Here is a 22,956-nt window from a genome sequence, read left to right as displayed (position 1 = left end):
TCCATTTTGGTTACAGGTACTTCCAAGCATGTAGAAAACAGTGCCAGGGAGTTCCTGCTGTGGCTCAGCCTCTTAAGAACCCAACTGGTATCCATGAGGATGTGGGTTTGATCCCTGGCCTCGCTCAGTCAGTTAAGGATCTGGCATTGCTACAAACTACAGCGTAGGTTGCAGATGCAGCTCAGATCTGGCATTGCTGTGGCTGTGGTATAGGTTGGCAGCTGCAGCTCCAATTCGACCCTTAGCCTGGGAACCTCCAGGTGTCGCAGGTCCTAAAAAGGAAAAAAAAAAAAGAAAGAAAACCATGCAGGTAGATAATAGGTAGGTGTATGATAGATATATTATTGAATGAATGAATCACAAGAATCTCCTCAGAGACAAAATATATTTTTAAATAATTTACCATAGAAATCAGAAGATTTTAGGAAGCTGCTAAATGTACTCAGTAAGCTAAGAGGAAATACGGCATCTATGATTAGCAGTATGACACTCTTCAGAAACTATAGGTGGATGTAAGGACACCAAGGGAAACAGTGACAGTTCTGATTCGGCAAAAGAATCGAATGCGTGATCTCCAGGCTGCACTAGAGCAGTTCTCAGACAGTGTGATAGGACCAGGGAGAGGAGCAAACACACAGAGGAAGGACTTTGTGCCAGATGCTTTGCTAAGCACTTAAAGTGCATGCATATCCTGAATCCCCACATGACCTATGAAGGAGGTATCATTTTAATCCTTATTTTATTTTAATTTTTGCTCTTTTTTTAGGGTCACACCCATGGCATATGGAAGTTCCCAGGCTAGGGGTCGAATCAGAGCTACAGCTGCTGGCCTACACCACAGCTACAGCAATACAGGATCCAAGCCGTGTCTGCGACCTACATCACAACTCACAGCAAAGCCAGATCCCTGGCCCACTGAGTGAGGCCAGGGATTGAAACTGCATCCTCATGGATCCTAGTTGAGCTTACTAACCACTGAGCCACAAAGGGAACTCCTTATTCCTCACTTTAAAATAAGGAAACTGAGGCACAGGGAGGTTAACCAACTTGCCCCCAGTTGTGCAAAAAATAAGTGGTGAGAATAGGACACAAGCCCAGGCAGTCTGGCTCAGCCCATGACCTTAGTCATTCAGTAATACTGCCTGACAGGTCACCATGATGAAAATGAGAGTTTTGATTCAAGATGGTTAATCTGATCATTCTTTTTTTTTAATTAGTCAATGAATTTTATAACATTTATTGTTGTACAATGATCATCAAAACCCAATTTTATAGCATTTCCATCTCAAAGCCCCAGTGCACCACTCCCAGCCCCCAACCTGCCTCATTTGGAAACCATAAATTTTTCAAAGTCTGTAAGTCAGTATCTATTCTGCAAAGAAGTTCATTGTGTCCTTTTTTTAGATTCTACATGTAAGTGATAGCATACGATGTTGGTGTCTCACTGTCTGACTTCACTTAGCATGATAATTTCTAGGTCTATCCATGTTGCTGCAAATGCCATTATTTCTTTCCTTTTAATGGCTGAGTAATTTTCCATTGTGAATATGTACCACATCTTCTTTATCCACTCCTCTGTCAATGGACATTTAGATTGTTTCCAAGTCTTGGCTATTGTATATAGTGCTGCAATGAACATTGGGGTATATGTGTCTTTTTGAGTCATGGTTTTCTCTGGATAGATGCCCAGGAGTGGGATTGCTGGATCAGATGGTAGTTCTATTTTTAGTTTTCTGAGGAATCTCCATACTGTTTTCCACAGTGGTTGCACCAGCTTACATTCCGACCAACAGTGTAATAGGGTTCCCTATTCTCCACACCCTCTCCAGCATTTATTGTTTGTAGACTTTTTGATGATGGCTACTCTGGCTGGTGTAAGGTGATACCTCATAGTGGTTTTTATTTGCATTTCTCTAATAATCAATGATGTTGAACATCTTTTCATGTGTTTTTTTGGCCATCTGTATGTTTTCTTTGGAGAATAGTCTGTTTAGATCTTCTGCCCATTTTTTGATGGGGTTGTTTGGTTTTTTGGTATTGAGCTGCAGAAGATGTTTTATAAATTTTGGAGATTAATCCCTTGTCAGTCACTTGAAAACATTTTCTCCCATTTGGTGGGTTGTCTTTTCATTTTGTATAGGGTTTCCTTTGCTGTGCAGAAACTTTTAAGTTTAATTAAGTCCCATTTGTTTATTTTTATTGTCATTACTCTAGGAGTGAATCTGAGAAGATGTGGCTATTGTTTATGTTGGAGAGTGTTTGGCCTATGTTTTCCTCTAAGAGTTTTATAGTATCTGGTCTTATATTTAGGTCTTTAATCCATTTGGAGTTTATTTTTGTGTATGGTGTTAGGAAGTGTTCTAATTTCCTTCTTTTCCATGTGGCTGTCCAGTTTTTCCAGCACCACTTATTGAAGTGGCAGTCTTTTCTCCATTGTATATTTTTGCCTCTTTTGTCATAGATTAGTTGTCTGTAGGTGCATGGGTTTAATTCTGGGCTCTCTATCCTGTTCCACTGATTTATATTTCTTTGTGCCAAAACCATACAGTTTTGATGACTGCAGCTTTGTAGTATAGTTTGAAGTCAGGGAGCCTGATTCTTCCAGCTCCATTTTTCTTTTTCAGGATGGATTTGGCTATTCTGGGTCTTTCGTGCTTCCAAACAAACTTTAAAATATTTTGTTCTAGTTCTGTGAAAAATGTTCTTGGTAATTTGTTAGGGATTGCATTGAATCTGTAGATTGCCTTGGGTAGTATAGTCATTTTGATCATATTGACTCTTCCAATCCAAGAGCATGGTATGTCTTTCCATCTGTTTGTGTCATCTATGATTTATTTCATCAATGTCTTATAGTTTTCAGAGTACAGGTCTTTTGTCTCTTTAGGTAGGCTTATTTCTAAGTATTTTATTCTTTTTGATGTGATGATAAATGGGATTATTTCCCTAATTTCTCTTTCTGATCTTTCGTTGTTAGTATATAGAAATGCAATCGATTTCTGTGTATTAATTTTGTATCCTGCAACTTTGCCAAATTCATTGATGAGCTCTAACAATTCTCTGGTAGGGTCTTTAAGATTTTCTAGGTATAGTATCATGCCATCTGCAAATAGTGATAGTGTTACTTCCTCCTTTCCAATTTGGATTCCCCTTATTTCTTTTTCTTCTCTGATTGTCATGGCTAGAACTTCCAAAACTATGTTGAATAGTAATGTGGACATCCTTGTCTTTTTCCTGATCTCATCAGGAATTCTTTCAGCTTTTTACCATTGAGAATGATGTTAGCTCTGGGTTTGTCATATGTGGCCTTTAGTATGTTGAGGTAGGTTCCACTTTCTGAAGGGTTTTTATCAGAAATGGGTGTTGGATTTTGTCAAAGGCTTTTTCAGCATCTATTGAGAAGATCATATGGTTTTTATTCTTCAGTTTGTTAATGTGGTATATCACACTGATTGATTTGCAGATATTGAAGAACCCTTGAATCCCTGGGATAAATCCTACTTGATCATTCTTAAACTAGCTTCCCAAAGAAATAGAGAAAAAATTGCCCTTCATCTTTCCCTGAGAAGTACAGAATAACAGATCTGTTCCAGAGTTATTAGTACAAAACAGTATCATTACCCAAAAACTAGGTTCACCTCTTGGTGTGTGTTGAGCCAAAAGACACAACAAAGCCAAAGATTGGGAGGAAAGAGTATTATTTGCAGCAAGTAAAGAGAACACCAGAGATCTTCCCCAGACTACTGTCTCCACAACAGAAAAACTGGGAAAGTTTTAAGCCAAGGGTACCTGGATATTCATGAAGGACCTTGAGCGGAAGAGAATGGATCATAGAACTGGATCCAAGCCTTGGCTGACTGAATTCAGGAGGGTCAACATTCTGTCCTCCACCTGGGTGGGTGCCTTCATTCTTGCAGAGCTCAGAGCCATGTTATTATGTACATCCCCTGAGGTGGGAATAGGACTCTGCTTTATCACTGAGCCCTTCTTTAACTGCCTTTTCTCTGTTCCTGCATTCCTTTGTTCCTTTAATGTCATTAATTTTAAGACCTGTTCAAGGGCAAGCATTGCAGCAGGCTTAGATCACAAAATGGCTTTTCTTATGTCAAGAAAGCCATTCCTGGTTCTCTTTCTCTGGGGATGTCCTAACCTATCTGTCGATAGTGTTGGGGAGGGGTCCCTCATGGAGAAAAGATGACTGAGCTGTGACTTCATTGGAAGAACCCCCTCACTACACCCCCAGTCTCTTAGGGCACAAAAAGTGGGACTTCTATGCTCAGTTGCATAAATACCCTCAAACTCTGCCCAAGGATGAGGGTAGGGGTGGTTATGGAGTTGGCAGACAGTGGGGAGCCAGGGGAATCAGGATATCTTAATGTTGTGACATCTTTTTATGCCAATCAATAGAGAAGGGGATAAGAGCCCTCAGTCCAGGAGCTCCCGTTGTGGCTCAGCGGGTTAAGAACCCAACATAGTGTCCATGAAGATGTGGGTTCAATATCTGGCCTTGCTCACTGGGTTAAGGATCCAGCATTGTCTCAAGCTCCAGTGTAGGTCACAGATGCAGCTCAGATCCTGCATTGCTATGGCTGTGGTGTAGGCCAGTAGCTACAGCTCCAACTTGCTTCCTAGTTCAGGGACTTCCATATGCTGCAGGTGTGGGCTTTAAAAAAAAAAAAAAAAAAAAAAGAGCCTTCAGTTTTAAGCCTGCATATGTAAATAAAGAAAGGAAAGGGATTTGAGTAAATGGTGTCTTTGGGAAGAAACATTCCAGTTAAAGGTGGGGCAGTGCTCCAGGTAAGGGCAGGCTGCCTCTCAAGCAAAAAAACTAAACAAGTCTTCTTTTTGAAAAGAAGCTTCCTACTGCCTGGGTATTTCTTTTCCCTAACCTTCTCCCCCAACCCCCACCCCCACCCCCCACTCCCCAAGCAAGAGATTCCTTCTCTGGTCAAGTAATGATAGATATATCTAAATTCTTCCCTTTCTTTAGGTTTAGAAATACTGAAAACGGGGGCTCATACAATAACTATGAGAACATATCTTAACCCACCAAACGGGACCAACCTGTTCCACCCCTTGTAAGTTTGCAGAAAGAAAGTTTACCATACAGATGAAAATATGCTTTCATTCTTATTACGGAAAGGGAACTAATCTAATAATGCAAAGCAAATGTCCCCTAAGAATTACAGCAAGAAACAAGGTTTAAAAACAGAATAAAACACTAATCCACATTCTTAGATGAATGTATAAATAAATGCTGGGTTAGAACATGTGCTTGGAGTGGAAGTTAGGAATGTAAAGAGATTAGTTCTCCCAGCCTGATCTTTGTTAATGAATTTAGCATTATTTATTGTATTTATTATTGGTATTTAGTAATATACTCCATAGTGCTTAGGGATGCAAATTTAAGGAAGAAAACCTATCAGGAAAAGTAGGGCTCATGATCCTTAAGAGAGGAGTTACCCTTTTGAGGGTAGGAAGTTTTCTGCTGATAAATTAATGAGATGTGTATTTGTTTTATACATTTGTGGAGTGGTTATTTCACAGGAAAAAAGATAAAATGAGGATATTAAATATCCTTTTATACCAATACATTTGATATTCATGGGATATAGAAAAATTCTTAGCAAAATATAAATGTAAAAACTTGGTTAAAGAGGAAAAATGCACATAATTCCACAAAAAAAGAGAAATAGAATCAGTAATTTAAACTTTTTGTTCATTTGTGTTTTTTTTGTTTTTGTTTTTGGTTTTTTTTGCTTTCTTAGGGCTGTACCTGTGGTATATGGAAGTTTCCAGGCTAGGGGTTGAATTGGAGCTGCAGCTGCCGGCCTACACCACAGCTCACAGCAACACCAGAACCTGACCCATTGAGTGAGGCCAGGGATCGAACCCACACTCTCATGAATACTAGTTGGATCCATTTCTCCTGCACCACAAATGGGAACTCCCAGTAGTTTAAACTTTTACAGCAAAATCCCCAATCCCAGACGGCCTCACAAGTACAATCAGACGAATACTCAAGGCAGTGGGCAGTGGTAATCCCAGTCTTGCATCTGCAGTTTCAGAGAGCAGAAGAAGGAACATGCCTTTCCTCTTTTTTTTTTTTTTGGCTGCTCTCAGGGCATATGGAAGTTCCCAGACCAGGGATCTCAGCAGCAACCCAAGCCACTGTAGTGACAATGCCAGATTCTTAATCTGCTGCACCACAAGAGAACTCCCTCTCCTCATTTTAGGATACCAGTTGATTCTTGATATCAAAACCTTTTCTCTAATTATGAGGAAAGGGACAATTAGATGCAAATACCCCAAACAAAATATTAGCAAACAATCCAGCACTATATACAACTAGGAGAAAAAATAGTTTATTTTAGGAAATTAATATCAGTTCAGGAATTCTCTTGTGGCTCAGCAGGTTAAAGAGCCAGTGCTGTCACTGCCATGGTTCTGCTTACTGCTGTGGCACATTGCTCCATGGCCTGGGAATTTCTACGTGCTGAGGGAGTGGCCAAAAAGAAAAAATAAATATCAGTTCAACATTGGGAAATCCATTAATGCAAGTTGGTACATTAACAAAGTAAAGGAGAACCAAAAACCTATCATTACTACAATACAGAAAAAGCTTCAGTTAAGGCTCAGCATGATTTAAAAAGAAAATATCCTGTATACTAGAGATAAAAAAGGTTTTTTTATCCTGATAAAGGGTAACTATAAGAAGCCTATATATGCCATACTCAAGGATGAAATAATAAAATCATTTTCTTTAAAGTTGGAAAACACACAGATGCTTCTCATTATCCCCACTAAATGCTGTATTGGTGGCTCTGGTGAAAGACAAGAAAATTAAATAAAGAGTTAAAAGATTAGAAAATAAAAAAACTATTATTAACTGCAGATGCTATGGTTATTTATATAGATAACAAAGAAATTTACACACAAATTATTAGAATTAATGGTAGAATATAACATGTTTGTCAAAGAAGTCAACATTAAAAAAAATCAGTTGCATTTCTATTTACCTAAAGAGTATGGGGTATTTTTAAAGATTTTATTTATGATTATAATAAAAATATATGGGTTTAGGAATAAGCCTAACAAAAAGACTTCAAGATATATAGTATATATAAATGTTTAAAGCACTAAAGAACATTAAAGAAGAACTACATAAGACATAAACATACTTATGGAGAAGAAAACCCAATTTATATATAAAGACATAAATGGTCTCCCAATTGATCTATAATTCATGCAAGTCCAATACAAAGATCAGACCTTTTTTTTTTTTTTTGAAAATTTACAACCTAGTCCTAAAACATATATGCAAAGAGTAGAGGCAAGAATAGTAAGACAGTCCTGAATATGAAGTACATGGTTGAAGGCCTTGCTCTACCACCTATCAAGACTTACAAATCTTTGTTAATTAAGAAGGTATGGGGAATTTCCTAGTGGTGTAGTGGTTAACGATCTAGCATTGTCACTGCTGTGGCACAGGTTTGATCCCTAGCCCAGGAACTTCCACATGCTGTGGACATGACCAAAAAAAAGTGTGTTTTTGATACAGGAATATTCTAATTCAACAATTGAAAAATAATATAGAGAAGCAGAAATAGACCCATACATATGTTGAAATAGAATGGAAGGCAAAGGGGGCAAACGGCAGGCCAATTAAGTAAAGAAAAAATAGCTTTTCACTAAGTGGTGCTAGGATAGGGAAGAAGAATTAAAATTAGATCCCTACCTCACACCATACATGAAAACACAATTATAGATGAGTTGAAGACATTTTATAAAAGGCATGACTTTACAACCAGTAAAAATTTAAGAAAATATTCTTATGGCTTCAGAGTAGAAAAAATATGTCTTAAATAAGAATCTTTTGTTTGGACTTACTGTTTTTGTTTGGGTTTATCTGATTCTGAGGTAAGTATTCAAATGCAAGTAGTTTATTTAGGAGTTAGTCCAGGACACGCTAGTAGATAGTGAGAAGTGAATCAGGGAAGGGTAGGAAGCTAATAAAATGTGAGTTATCAATAAAACCACCCATGCAGGGGCCAGCACTGACTCAGGAACTCTTTTTGGTCTGTGACAAGATGATTACAGAAATAGAGAGTAAGTGTTTGAAAAAGAGGAGCTTACATTTTCTATGGTTTTAAGTTTCACTTTTACTGTTTGTTTTTTGTTTTTTTTTGTTTGTTTGTTTGTTTGTTTTGCCATAGCATGCAGTGCCTTGATGTGCAGCTTAATGTGTCAGACCAGGGAGTGAACCTGGACTGCAGCCATGAAAGCGTGAAGTCTTAACCACTAGAACACTGGGGAACTCATAACTTTTACTTTTTGATTTTACTGTTTTATTAGTTCTTTTTAAAAATTGTATGATAGTATAGATCCACAATGGGTTGAAAATAATATTAAGAAAGTTCATAATAGTAGTGATGATAACAACAACTCAAGTTTCAGTATTTAGGGTAGTTTGAGAAACATTAATAGAACATATCTCAGAGTTAACCCAACCAAGTGGTGAGAAGACTGGGGTATTCATACATTAACTTCCTTTCATTACTATTTAGGGTAGTTTGAGAAACATTAATAGAACATATCTCAGAGTTAACCCAACCAAGTGGTGAGAAGACTGGGGTATTCATACATTAACTTCCTTTCATTACTATTTAGGGTAGTTTGAGAAACATTAATAGAACATATCTCAGAGTTAACCCAACCAAGTGGTGAGAAGACTGGGGTATTCATACATTAACTTCCTTTCATTACTATTTAGGGTAGTTTGAGAAACATTAATAGAACATATCTCAGAGTTAACCCAACCAAGTGGTGAGAAGACTGGGGTATTCATACATTAACTTCCTTTCATTACTTAAAGGATGTTTTGGGGACAACAACTGTGGCACTTTTTGCTTGTCCTGTATGGAGACCAAATTTGTTTCCACAGCCTTCAGGTAGCATAGCAAGTGTTTTTCAATAAGCATCAATAAATGGGCAGTGAACACCAAGAGCATCTGCTCTAAGTCTTTGTTTCCCCGACCCCAACTTTGTAGAAGTATAATTGATAAGTAAAATTGTATATATTTAAGATGTAGAACATGATGATTTGATAGACATTGTAAAATGATGATCATCAAGTTAGTAAATATGTCTTACTCCATATAAAGAAAGAAAAATTCTGATAAATTTGACTTAATTTCTTAATCAAAGTAAGAACTGATCTTGATCCAGAAGTCAGTTAACATAAAGGGATAAGGAAGACAAAAACCAAGAGAAGATTTTTGTAACACACATAAGCAATAAAAGGATCAATAACAAAGACATACAAACAACCTCTACAAATCAATAAGAAAAAAACAATAATGTCCAAAAAAAAAAAAAAAAAAAACCACTAAAAGATGTTCAGCCTCTTTAGAAAATAGACAAAAGCAAATAAAAATCTCAATGACTTATCATTTCACAGTTACCAGATGGTCTGGAATATAAAAACCTGATAACACCTAGTGTTTGTAAGGATATAGAGAAATAGGAGCTTTCAGAACATTGTTGGCGGGACTATAAATTGCTGCTACGGGTGCCAGAACTTGGTCTCTGTCCAGCGGTGAATAATATATATATATATATATGTCTTTATTGCTTTGCCAGGCAAAGAAGCCAACAGCAGGTTAATGTCCTAAACACTATGCCTCCCCATTAGGAGGTGGTTTTATAATTTTGGAATGAAAAATAGGGCCACAGATAAGGTGGATGCAGTCTTGTATTCTTCTTCAAGGCTTGTGTTTAGTGGCCCCAGGACTAGTTATGGTTGTCCTTCTCTCTGGCTTACATTTGTTGGGGCTCAAACAGATTATTATATATATTCCTTGGAGAGAAACCAGGACCCTGCCCCAAGGCTGCACTATTGTCTCTTGACTGCTCCTCCCTGGTCTCAGCATCCTCTCCCTTCCCTGATTAGCACCTGTTTGAACCTGCCCTTTGGGACTCAGGGATGGTCATGGAGGCTGAAGCTTATTTCCAAAAACCAAGAAATGGGGGACACAGAAAAAGCTTGTGCCCAGGAACCTCACAGGGTCCTCCCCACTTTGGAGAACCATTGGGCAACACTCATAAAAGCTGAAGACAGGATTTCCCTTCGTCTGTCTGTCCTATTTCTAGGTATGCCTTGGTATAGTCCTGTATATTTTCAACCAAATGTACAAAACTACTGATAGGAGCAGTGTTCAAAGATAACTTCACTGGGAAGTAGTCATAATGTCCACTTAAAGTAATAAATAAGAAATGCAGAAAATAAAAAAGATTATATGAATAAAATTTAGATGAATGAAAGAAACTACACACATCAATATGCATGAATCTCAAAACAGTGTTGACTCCCATTGTGGCTCAGCAGGTTAAGAACCCAACAGAGTATCTGAGAGGATGCAGGTTCCATCCCTGGGTTTAAGATCCAGTGTTGCCACAAGCTGCAACATAGGTTGCAGATACAGCTCCGATCCTGAGTTGCTGTGGCTGTGGCGTAGGCCTCAGCTGCAGCTCAGGTTCAACCTCTGTCTGGGAACTTCCATATGCCATGGGTGGGGCTGTAAAAAGGGGAAAAAAAAAAAGAAAAAGAAAAACAAACACTGTTGAGTGACAAATGCAAATCTGCAATACAAACACTCAGCTTTACGTATGTCTAAAGAGAACCAGGAAAAACTAAATGATATTTTGTCTTGGTACAGGTGTGTATATTTATAATTCCATATAAAAATAAAGAGAATGATTAACGTAAAATTCAGGAATATATGCATTTTTTTTTCTGATGGGGAGGAGAGAAAGAGGCAAGAGTGGGAGGCACATAGGCTGCTTTAATGGTACAGTGATGTTTTGTTTCTTTGGATGGATGGTGGGTACATGTGTGCTCATTTCATACTAATTATTTAAATATAAATTTGTTACAGATAATTGTGTCTCACATGCTTTCTAAGAGCACATTTTTAACATAATGCAAAAATAATATGAACCAAAGTAATTAAGTCCTTGGAATAGTTTGTAAGAAATGAAAAAAAAAAAACAATTTAAAAATAGGGGACATAAACAGAAACATTAATCAATGAGGATTAATGTAATTTTACAGGTAAGAGGACTCATTATAAAAAGGTGTCATTTGCCCCCCAGGAAAGTGAAGAATGCAACTGAAATTAAAATTCCGATGGGTCATTTTTGAAGTCTTAAAAATTATTTCAGTATTCTTCTGGGAGAATACATGGGTAATGATAGCCCAGAAAACTTTGCAAAAGAATGATGATGTTTGAGAAAGCCCTGTTCTGTTGAATATTAAAACATGTTATATCAACACAACAGAGAGATACTGTTGGAGTAGACACTATGACTCAATGAAATAGAGCAGAAAGCCAACAGCATATGCTGGAATATAAAATAATTTAATGTGATAATAAAATGTCATTTTAAATCACTGGGGCAAGTTTTGACTGGTCAATTTATTGTCCTAAGAATATTGTAAAGAACTCCAATTAGATTTCTACTTTGTACAATACATAAAATGCATCCCAGATGGATTAAAGGGTTAGGTTTAAAAAGAGAAAGACGGGAATAAAGTGTAAAAGGAAAAAGAAAATACAGGTGACTGTTCATCTAGTAAGGGGTGAAAAAGATAATTCACTCTGAACTGGTATAAAAGAGGAGTCCAGGTGGTGATCCTAGCTTGAGCTTCCCAGTCACAGCCTGCATCGGATGGGATGCTTCTTAGTGAGCAGCATGGGTATCCCTCTGTTAAGCTCACTTTTCACTCACCTCTTAAAGCTTCTCTGAATTCCCAATGAAGCCCCTCCTCCAGGACACTCTTGGTAGATGGTTTCACTTTCTTCTCAAGAAAATGGAGGCTTGAGGATTTCCTGCTGTGGTGCAGTGAATTAAGAATCTGACTGCAGTGGCTTGGGTTCCTGTGGAGGCTTCAGGTTCCAACTCTGGCCCTGAGCAGTGGGTTAAAGGGTCTGGCATTGTCGCAGTTGCAGTGTAAGTTGCAGTTGTGGCTCAGATTCAATCCCTATCCTGGAACTTCCATGTGCCATGGGTGTGGCAAGAAAGAAAAGGAAGGAAGGAAGAAGGGAAGGAAGGAAGAAAGAGAGAAAAAGAATGAAAAAGAAAGGGAAAAAAGAAAAAGAGACAAAGAATGATGGGAGAGCAGGTGGGAAGGAAAGAAAGAAGGGAAGGAAGGAAAGAAAGAAGGGAGAAAAAAAAAACAACAACCTCTCCAAATCACCTGCCTATTTTCTTCCTCTTCTCTTATCCCACAGAAAGATGCTTTCTGCTCACACACCGCTGCTCCTGCCTTTTTCAGGACCTTACCAGTGTCAGTTATTTCCTCTCTCTTTCCCACCCTTCTTCAACCTAATGTTAATATTGGATGTTGTCTTTGGTTGTGCCATAACCTGTCTTGTCTTTGGGAGGGGGAACTTCTTTGGCTCTATGTCTCATTCTCATTCCTTCTTGTATTCCCCTCCCCTTCGCAGCCCAAAGGTTTACCTGTCTCAGTGCAATCCCTCACCTTCCACTCTTTTCACCCACTAGGGGATGGCTTATGACATCAACGTTCCCCCTCAATTGTTGAGGGAGAACTCAGCTCAAGTAACCTTGAAGACATGACCTTCAATGGGAAAAGTTAAGATTGCATCTTACCCAATAGCCACATCTGTCACTACCAATGCCTTTTTGATCCTCTTTTGGCTGCTTTGATGACAGCTCACCTTCCAGGGTTTTCCATCATCTCCCTGAATGCTGCTTTCCAGTTTCTAAGGTTTTTTTTGTTTTGTTTTCCTTGTTAAGATTACAGCTCTTCTTGCTGTGGTGCTAGACTTGCTACTTGTGTTCTCCTCTGATATCTTGCTGTAAGATCTATTTCCTGCCCATGGTTTCAATTTCTGAACATTACCTGCCTTGTCACCACCCTTCTCCTTGTATATCCAGCTGCTATTCAGTGTTGCCCCCTGGGTGTTCTCCATACACTTCCAATGAAATAGGACAGAACTGAGCTTGCCAGCTTCCTTTTCAAAAGTAGTCACCCTCTAAGGCTCCCTTTCTACAAATAACCCTCTGATCCACCCCGTTTGTATAAAATAGAAGAGCTGGGGTCTTCCTTGACACATCTCTTCCCCCCATCATTACCAAATCACTAGCACCCCAAATCTTCCATGCAGCCTCCCTCCCTTATATACCACCATCACCCTGGTCCAAGCTACCAACTCTCTAGGATGGCTTTTCTCCTTCCACTTTTTCCCCTACAAAGCCATTCACCATACTCCCAATACCCGCCCTCCCTGTGCCTGTCCTAGTAGCTTCTACTCATCCATCGACCCTAATTTACTTTCCATGTATTATCCTGAGTTGCCAAACAAGATGTTCTCTGCTAGTTATAATTCTTCCACCCCCTTGGGTCTATCCCTCAAAGTCCTGATTACAACTTAAAAAAATTAATCATGATTGTAATTATTTAATGGAGGTGCCCCTTCCAAGAATACAAGCTTTGACTCTTTCTTTGTCATTGGTACATCTCTAGTGTCCCTCACCATCCACTGGTCATATTAAATATTCAGTAAATACTTGTAGAAAAGATGACTGGATAAGGAAAAGCAATAAGAGATCTGAATATTTAGAACCCTCTCCAGGAGTTCCCACTGTGCAGCTGGGTGGGTGGAGTCTCTACAGCACCAGTGTTGCTGAAATATCAGCTGACTCTGTATAATGACACCAAACAGGAACACAGAAACATGGAGATAGGAGTTAGAGGAAACAGAAAAAAAGTAGCTTTAATTGCCAGGCAAAGAGGGGACTATAGCAGGCTAGTGCCTCAAGGACTGTCCCATTTGGAGAGGGTAGTGAGGAGTCTTATAGCATTTGAGGAGCAGGGCGTGATCAGCCTATGGACATTTTCCTGATTGGTAGGTGGTGAGGTCATTTGGTGTCAGGGTCAGCAATCTTCTGGTTCCAACTAGTCTGGGGTCTATGTACTTGTGGGCAGCATAGAGTTGACCTCTTCATGCCAGTGGGGGCTTCAGCACCTGCAAAACAGTTCCAAGGACATGGCTCAGAATATTATCTATAGTCCTTGTAGAAGGACTAACTAAAAGTCCTTGACTTTGTTGAATGGCTAAACTGTTATTATTCTGTCTTGCTTGACTGTTTTCTTTTTTCGCTGTATTTTCTTACCTCTCTGATTAAATTGACTCTTTGACTAAAGTTTTTCTGTAGATAAAAAGGAGGACATGAGTGAGAGGTCCACTCTGGGAAGGCCTCATAGCGTCCTTCTTGGTGACACCAGGACACAGGTTCCATCCCCAGCTCAGCGCAGTGGGTGAAACGATCCGACATTGCTGCAGCTGCAGTGAAGGTTGCAACTCTGGCTCAGATCTAACCCCTGGCCCAGGGAACTCCATATGCCACAGCGCAGCCCCCCAAAAAGCGAAGAACCTTCTTCTCCATACCTGAGAGATTTAAAAAGCGAATGAAAAACTGACCGAAATAATTGTGACCTATGCAAAAAAAGCGTAATTCCTTAAAACAGATTATAGGCCCTAAGGCAATGATGGACAGAAATGAAGGGCTATACAGGAAAATAAATGAGCACAGTGTGTAGAGAGCGTGTTCATAAAAGAATCGGCACAAATGGCCAATTCAGCTGAAAAACAAAGCCACACTCTCTAATATTCTGAAAAAGTTGCACATACATGCTTTTAATCCTTTAAATCGTCATTGTTGGCATGGATTGGGAATTGGCAAAGTCTTCTATTTGGGAAACCCAGCATGCAGAATGGTGCAAACTTTCTGGAAGGCAGTCTGGTAATATGTGTCAAAAGCCTTAAAGATAAACTATTCCATCTATTTTGGCCCAATAAATTCATTTTCAGAGTTGCATGCGAATACTTACTTATAAGAATTGGAATTCTCTTGTAGCACAGCAGGTTAGGGATCTGGCATTGTCACTGTAGTTGCCTGTGTTGCTACCATGGTGTGGGTTTGATCCCTGGCCTGGGAATTTCCACATGCTGCTGGCACACCAAAAAAATAAAAAATAAATAAAAAACAACAACAACAAGAGAATGGTCATTACAGTGTTACTTATAATCATAAAGAATTCAAACCAACTTTAATGCCCAATAATAAAGAATTGGTGACTATAATGGGACATATCCTGCTCTAAGCAGCCATTAAAATGCATGGCCCCAAAGAACATTTAAGGACTTTTTTTTTTTTTAAACTGTGATTTGTTTAGCAATAAAATAAGGTCATAACACACTATGCACAGTAGGAGCTTAATTTTTTTTTTAAATATGTGTATCCATAGGCCTAAAAATACTGGAAAAATATCTCCAGTTACAGGGACTATGAGTGATTTTGTTCTTTTCTTTTTAAAAAAGGCTTTTTTGGAGGTTCTTAATATTCAACAAACTCCATGGATCATGTCTATAATGAGAAAAACTAAATATATTTTAATTTAACAATAGGGAACTGATTGCAACATATGGCCATGGCTATATCTAGAGAGGCATAACATGATGATTAAGAGTATATGCTTTGAAGCTCAGAGACAGGTGTTCAATTCTCTCTTTACAACTTAAGAGCCATATGACCTTGAGCAAGTTATTTAATTCTCTTAGCCTCCGTTCTCTTCTCAGCACAAAGGAGATAATACATATTGGGCAGAGATGTTTTGTGGCCTAAATGAAATAATGTATGTAAAATTCTGATCAAAGAGCAAGTGCTTCATAAAAATACCTGCTTTTATAATGCCAAAATAGAAATAGATTCAGTAATGATTTACATGAACTCAGGATCCTCTAGAGGGTTATGTCTGGGAGCTTGAGGAATCATTATTTTATGGTTCAGCATCTTCCAGACTTTCATAATGATGGTATAATCCAGCAGGAGGATGCTGGCAGGAAGTCTGGTCTGGGGACAGCAACAGCCCCAGAAAGGTTTTGCTCATTAGGGCAAAATGCTGGCATAGGTCATTGATTCACCTATTCATCCAACCAGCAAATGGTTATTATGCATGTACTGTGTGGCAGGCATTGGAAACTCAGCAGCAAGACAAACTAGATGCCTTCTTGGAGCCTTCTAATTAGACTGAGGTTTCAAGGCACAAAGTTCCTGGTGATTTGGGGATTAGGCAATTATGGGAGCACTGCCTGTGGTTGGAGAAAACTTGACAGGTTTAGGAAAATGATATTGAAGTTCACGTTGCATTCCTCAAATACAAATCCTAAGACGAGGGTCTGATTTCTTTTTTCTTTTTAGGGCATATGGCAAGTGGAAGTTCCCAAGTTAGGGGTTGAATTGAAGCTGCAGCTGCCAGCCTACACCACAGCCACAACAACACCAGATCCGAGCTGCATCTGCGGCCTATGCCACAGCTTGCACCAACGCCTGATCCTTAACCCATTGAGCGAGGCCAGGGATTGAACCCACATTCTCATGGATACTAGTCAGGTTCTAAACCACAATGGGAACTCAGTCTAATTCCTGAATCCCATCTGCTGGCAGAGCTGGGGCCTACAGGTGTCCTCTTTACCCTGGTCAGGTTGAGTTCCAGAACAGACTGGCTCGGTCTGCAGATGAAAAGCCATTGACCTTCCAGGAAAAAGCTTAGCAAATTATGGCCGCATGTGTCCACTCCAACCCATTGCCTGGTTTTAGAAATAAAGTATTTTGGGGACACAACCATGCCCATTTGTTTGTGAATTGTCTGTGGCTAATTTTTTTTTTTTTTTTTTGCTGCAGTTCCCACTGTTGAGTTGTTGCAACAGGGACTCTATGGCCCGCAAAGCCTAGCATATTTACTTTCTGACTCTTTACGGGATAATTTTGCTGACTCCTATTCTAGGTCCGTGAGTCTGGGGAAGTGAGATGAAAAGTGACTTCAAGTCCTGACGTTTTTTCCTCCTCTAGTTCCAGGAGCTGTTCCTCTAGAATCCATCCAAGGGGGGCCCTTCGAAGAGAAGATCTACATCCAGTGGAAGCCTCCCAATGAGACCAACGGGGTCATCACTCTCTATGAGGTAAGGAGGCCCCTTTGGCTGTATCATTTGGCTTGGTGTTATTCAGTTCAGCTTGAAATTGGCAAATAACTACCATGGGCAGGGCTCCACTGAGAGCACAAAGGTGAGTGAGACACAGCTTACCAGAGGTTTCTGATAATGTGGTAGGAAGAAACCACAACGGCATCAACTGAGCTGTCTCAGTAGCCCCAGTGACAAAGAACATTGGTCCTGCCATGCCTTGAAGTGGTTTTTGATCTCTTTGGCAAAGGTGTCAGGGCTACAGGAGTCAGACCATCCTGACACAGGTGAGAAGACTGAGGCCCGGCAAGCAGTAGTTGCAGCTCTTCTGGGAAATCACAACACTCAGGTGATGCTCATTGTATTTGTATCAGCCCCTGGGCTTCCCAAAGGGTCCCAGTGTCATTCTCTTACCTGCGGGTACATGATTCTTGCGGTGTAACATTGCTCTGCGGCCAAGGCATGTTGTATTACCACCCAGGTGGTGGTGTTGAAAGCCCTCCTCCCAGGAGTTGCAGGGTCTTCATCAGAGGTGGACAAGAATACACCCAATAAGCCAACACAATATGGCTTCCCTGAAAACTTTCAAATCAGAACAGATCGTATAGAAGTCCATGCAGAACAAAAGCAAATGGAAAAATTTCAACAGGCTGATAGCATGAAATGCTGCTGTTGGAATATGGACAAGATTAACCCTCTTCCCACCCCTTATGTTTTGATACACCATGAGATTGTGCTACAAGGTATAATGGAAAAGCACAGCCATGGAGTTCCCATCGTGGCTTGGCAGAAACAAATATGACTAGCATCCATGAGGACACAGGTTTGATCCCTGGCCTTGCTCAGTGGGTTGAGGATCCGAATTTGCCATGCACTGTGGTGTAAGTCACATTGCTGTGGCTGTGGTATAGGCTGGCAGCTATAGCTCTGATTCGATCCCTAGCCTGGGAACCTCCATATGCCATGGGTGTGGTCCTAAAAAGACAAAAAAAAAAAAAAAAAAAAAAAAACAAAACCGAAAGAAAAAGAAAAGCACAACTTGCAGAGGGAAGGGCATGGAGATCGAAGCTAGAAGGATGTATCCTAGAAGCTCTACCACTATCTCAAGTGAGTGACTTTTGGCAGGTCCTTCCTCTCTTTAAGCCTCAGTTTCCTCACCTGTAAAGTGGGAGTGGGTAATCACTGCTTCAGGATTTCTCTAAGGAGTCTGGGGGTGGGGAGGTGGCAAGCATCCCAGGCTGAAGTGCCCACGAAAGGCTCATGGAAGGACTTAGGACACTGTGTGCTCATGCAAGAAGCTACACCTGTTGAGAGTGAGCTTGGGTGAGAATATCCCCACAAGGGAGGATGAGCTCTCGGGAGGAACATCAAGGAATGTTGATGAGGGAGAAATAAGATGAATCTGATGGACACAGAAATTCTCTGGAGAGACCAGAGTGGACCTCAGAGCTCTCTGAGGAAGGAGAAAACTGTCTATCCTGTACAGGGTGCTGGAGAAAACAACCTATCTCACTTCATCTAGCATTTCCCAAAAGCAGAGCTGTCTTATATCCCCATCTTGGACCACGGGCTTGGGAAAAGCATCCTTCCTGGAGAGGGAGCTGAAACGAGGGTAGGTACCCATACTATTAGACCTTGCTGGGGGCACATTCAAACACTTGTCAGGGAAGGCAGGGACTGGAAACACAGCTGAAACAGAACCCAGTCGTTTAAACCTACATGCTGCTGTCCTTTGTAAAGCGCAGGCTGAGATCACACACCCTCACTTACACACCAGTGAGTCAGAGATCTACAACCTGCTCTTTGTAAAGCAGAGGGAGAGGACCCAGGACTTGGAGGGGTGAGTTGCTTGGTGTTTTATATAAATGGTTCTCAGTGCCAGATGTTGAAGACTTTCGGAATTCATAGGGCGGTAACATTTCAAGTGGTTTTCGGGAACTAACACAGAGTACATTGCCATCTTTTTTTTTTTTTTTTTTGTCTTTTTGCCATTTCTTGGGCTGCTCCCGTGGCATATGGAGGTTCCCGCTAGGGGTTCAACTGGAGCTGTAGCCGCCGGCCTACGCCAGAGCCACAGCAATGAGGGATACGAGCCGCATCTGCAACCTACACCGCAGCTCACGGCAACGCCGGATCCTTAACCCACTGAGCAAGGCCAGGGATCAAACCCGCAACCTCATGGTTCCTATTTGGATTCATTAACCACTGAGCCAGGATGGGAACTCCACACCATCTTTTACTAACATCATATCAAAGACATAATTTCAAAAACATAGAAAGGATATAACCACAGAATTAAAGTCCATCCTTTAAATTGAGTAAATGTAGCTTTATGGATAACTCATGACAATCTCTTTCTTTTCTTTTCTTTTTTTTTTTTTTGAATTTTGCCTTAGATTGAGAACAACTCTGTCATGAAAAGACTCTGATCCTTGTACCTACTTGCACTTGGGAACCATGATTTTAGTCCATGTTGCAGGTAGAGACATATCTCTATACAGATTTCTTCCTCAGGGGCAATATACTGCTTGCTCTAATAGGATCAGTCTGGATTAGGAAACCCTTGATTGTGATTCTATAATACGAGGAAAGAAACGGATGGAGAAAGAACAAGCATGCAAACAAAACTATGGGTTACCCCCCCCCTTTTGAGCAATAGTTCCCTGAAGGTGTTACAGAAATCAGGTTCAGCTGCTCTCTGATCAAAAGCTAATACTCAAGAGACAAGTGTAGCTTGGAAAGGAAAGGGTGCTTTATTCAGTAGACTGGCAACCTGGGGAGAAGACAGACTCATGTCCAAAAGCAACTCCTCAGTGCCAAGCAGGGGACAAGAGCTTTTAAAGGGGAGTCTTGGGGGTGTACAGGCAGAGAGTGTGGGCTACATGCAGAACAGCATAGTCATCTCTGACAGTCCTCTTAAAACTGAGCACACAGTGGTCTGATCAACATCATCTTGATTGTTTTAAGTGCAGTTAATCTTTAGTTCCAGGATCAATTTATTCCCATTTCCTTGAGGCCAGTTCTCAGAATCGTGTAAGATGGAGAAGCTTATGTCATGGCTACACTCTGGTCATTGCATAGTTAACATCTTCCCCTGGTGAGGGTTTCAGTATCTGCAAAAGAGCTCAAAGGCTGTGGCTCTGATTATTATCTATAGCCCTTGAGGAGGACCTAAAGATCCTTGACTTTGCTTAATGGCTAAACGATTATTATTTTGTCTTATTTGACTGTTTTCCTTTGTTTCTGCATTTTTTCACTTCCTGTATTTATCCTTTGGGTAAAGTTTTTCTATGGACAAGAGGCAGGTGGAGGTTGTGGTGGGGGGAAATGTTCTGTCTTAGGAAGTCCCCATAGGGTCCTACTCTGTTACAAGATAAGGACTCGTATATGCAACACCATCTGGAGCTCTAGGCATGAAGGTGTACCCAGATTTGGACAATGCATCCTTCTTCTCACTTCTCTTGGAAACCAGTGCCTTGTGGATGTTCAAAAGCCAGTTGCTAGAATGCTGGTGTTCCCATGATGTTACTGTATTAAAAACAGCTGCGGTGAGACACCTTCAAGGAGCTTCTTAGCTGCTACTTGGGCTTTAAAGCAGAGAGCCAGAGCTAGAAGTCTAAAGTTGTCTGACTTGTTTGAGCAGTTGAGGTTGTCCATTGGGAATATGCCAAAATTCTTGGATGATGCCGTGAAGGGAGCTAAGGAGGTCGTTGGCTTAGGCCTCGTCTTTCGAGCATAAACATGGCTGTGACCATGTGTATCACAAGCCAGTGAGGCCTCAGAAGGTAAGAATGTTGACTTCTGAGGTCAGGCCACCTACATCCGAATCCCAACTCTACCCCTTACTTGCTGTGTAACCTTGGGTACATTAAGTTAATGAGCTTGTTTGTATTTATTATTAAACATAAATATATGTTCAGTGCTATCTTTGGCATTTAGAAATAGCCTCGTTAAATGTTAGCTCTTATCATTGCATAAAAACAAGGCATTTGAGACTCGGAGAGGTGAAGTGTCAAGACCAAGGTTGTACAACCAATTCACCAGTCCTGAATTCAAGAGCAGGAGTCTTAGCCCTTACTCAGTGGGGTCCCCAGACCAGCAGCAATGGCATTAATTACCCAGGAGCTGGTTAGAAGTACAGCATCGCAGACCTCCAACAGACTTCCTGAATCAGAGGCTTCATTTTAACAAGATCCCTGGGTGATTCACATGGGCATTAAGTTTGAGAAGCACTGCCTCTAGACCACACTATTCTTTAGAAACTTTCAGCAACTGATAAGAAAGTATACTCTTCTGAGCAGAGAAATGGGCTCAGATGAACCCGCCACAGGCAGTGAGCAGGGGACCTTGCTTTTAACGACATTTATAACAGAATACGTGTTTATGAGGCAATTTCCAAATTTAATTAGATGAAACCAATTTGATTTTTTAAATTAGGTCCTGGTTGTAACTTCTAGAGAGAAATCCATAAATTACAAGTCACCCTCTTCTGATCTCAGAAAGTATATTTGGTGGCAAAGAAGAATCGGACAACACAAACAGAAGAGAAATCCAAGATTGTCTGTGCCTTTTTGTGCATGACCTTGAACTCATGCTAAGTCAAAAGCCAGAAAAAGGGGAGTGAAGAAGGGTTGTGGCTGTGTGAACATTATGTGAAAACTCTGTTCACTTCTTGATGGGTATCAAGCTGATAAACACAACTAAGCCAAAGTGCAGGAGAAGGAAGCCTTTATTATTACTTACAGCAAGTAAGGATCATTCCCAAAGCAATGTCCCAACAGCAAAATTGGGCAAGTTTTAAGCTACGGTGCATGCATATTCATAAGGGGGCTTGAGTAGAGGAGAATTCAGCATAGAATTGGGGCAGAGGTCCAAGCTTTAGTTGCTTGAAGTCAGCAGGGTCAACATCTTCATTCCATCCCCCTGGGTGGAGGCCTCGGTTCCAGCAGAATTCAAGGATATATTATTATGTGCATCCCTTGAGGAACCAGGACCCTGCCCCAAGGCTGCACTGTTGATTCTTGATTTCATCTTCCTTGTTTCTGCATTCCCTCCCTTCCCTTAAGATCATTAATTACTGAGACATGTTCAAGGGCATTACAGCCAGACTTAGATCATAAAATGACTTAGGCCAAAATAATGGGCTCTCTTATGTCGAGGAAGCCATTCCCAGTTCTCTTTCTCCAGGGAACCCCTAACCTATTTGCTTACATAGATATTGTAAAAATTGTTAAACACAGCAAGTCCAAGTAGCGTGTGGTATGTTAAGATTAAATTCTCTTCCCCATGAGTCCAAGTCACAACCTCTGGGCCCATCCCTGGACAGTTCTTCCCCCTGCCCCAAATTTAAATGCCTTCGATTATGTCTTATTCAGTCTTTGGGCTTCGGTCCTCTTTTTGTTACATGAAAGTGTCAACTATTCTAGGCTTCACCTGGGAAAGAGTCAAGAGAAAAATAAATCCACATCAAACCCACAAAATCAAAGGCTTATACCTCATTTTGGAGGTGCTCTGCTGTTGAAACATTACCTGTGGCCTGAGATGTCAAAGGCAAAACAGTCGTGACACTTGGAGGAAAACAGCTAGTGCAAAGGCCCTGGGGTAGGAAGGACTCTGACCTGTTTGGGACATAGGAAGGAGGTCTGAGTGACTGATGCTTCATGAGCATGGAGGACAGTGACGAGGCCTCACAGGGAGTCAGTGGGCAGGGCTTCTAGATTTTGTGTTTTATCTTTGGGGAATAGAACACCCTAGGAGGGTTCTAAGCAGAGGAATGTAGGAACTAGATATATATTCTTAAAAGACCACTTAGCTTTTGTGTGGCTAGCAGTTGTGGGCACATAAGCATCTCTGGGACACCTAGAAGATGTGCCAGGAGGCAAGGACATTTAACTCATCTACAATATTG

At 40.6% G+C, this 22,956-nt stretch overlaps 1 protein-coding gene across 14 annotated transcripts in view; it reads left to right on the top strand.

The window, feature by feature from the left end:
- The window catches only part of PTPRT (protein tyrosine phosphatase receptor type T), a 1,176,585-nt gene that overhangs the window by 770,180 nt on the left and 383,449 nt on the right, over positions 1 to 22,956 (top strand). For all 14 annotated transcript variants that reach the window (XM_085003959.1, XM_085003963.1, XM_085003956.1 and 11 more), the window contains one exon: positions 16,939 to 17,048. In XM_085003959.1, the coding sequence (XP_084860085.1) occupies positions 16,939 to 17,048 (110 nt within the window). The remainder of the gene's footprint in view (positions 1 to 16,938; positions 17,049 to 22,956) is intronic.

This window comes from Sus scrofa, chromosome 17 (genome assembly GCF_054392235.1).
Source record: "Sus scrofa isolate SSC_HxYL_T2T_F1_AM1 chromosome 17, Sscrofa_HxYL_maternal_Yorkshire_Landrace_v2.0, whole genome shotgun sequence".
Lineage (NCBI taxonomy): Eukaryota > Metazoa > Chordata > Mammalia > Artiodactyla > Suidae > Sus > Sus scrofa.
Note: the sequence above shows the minus strand (reverse complement) of the source record. Positions and strands in the feature narration are given on the sequence as shown.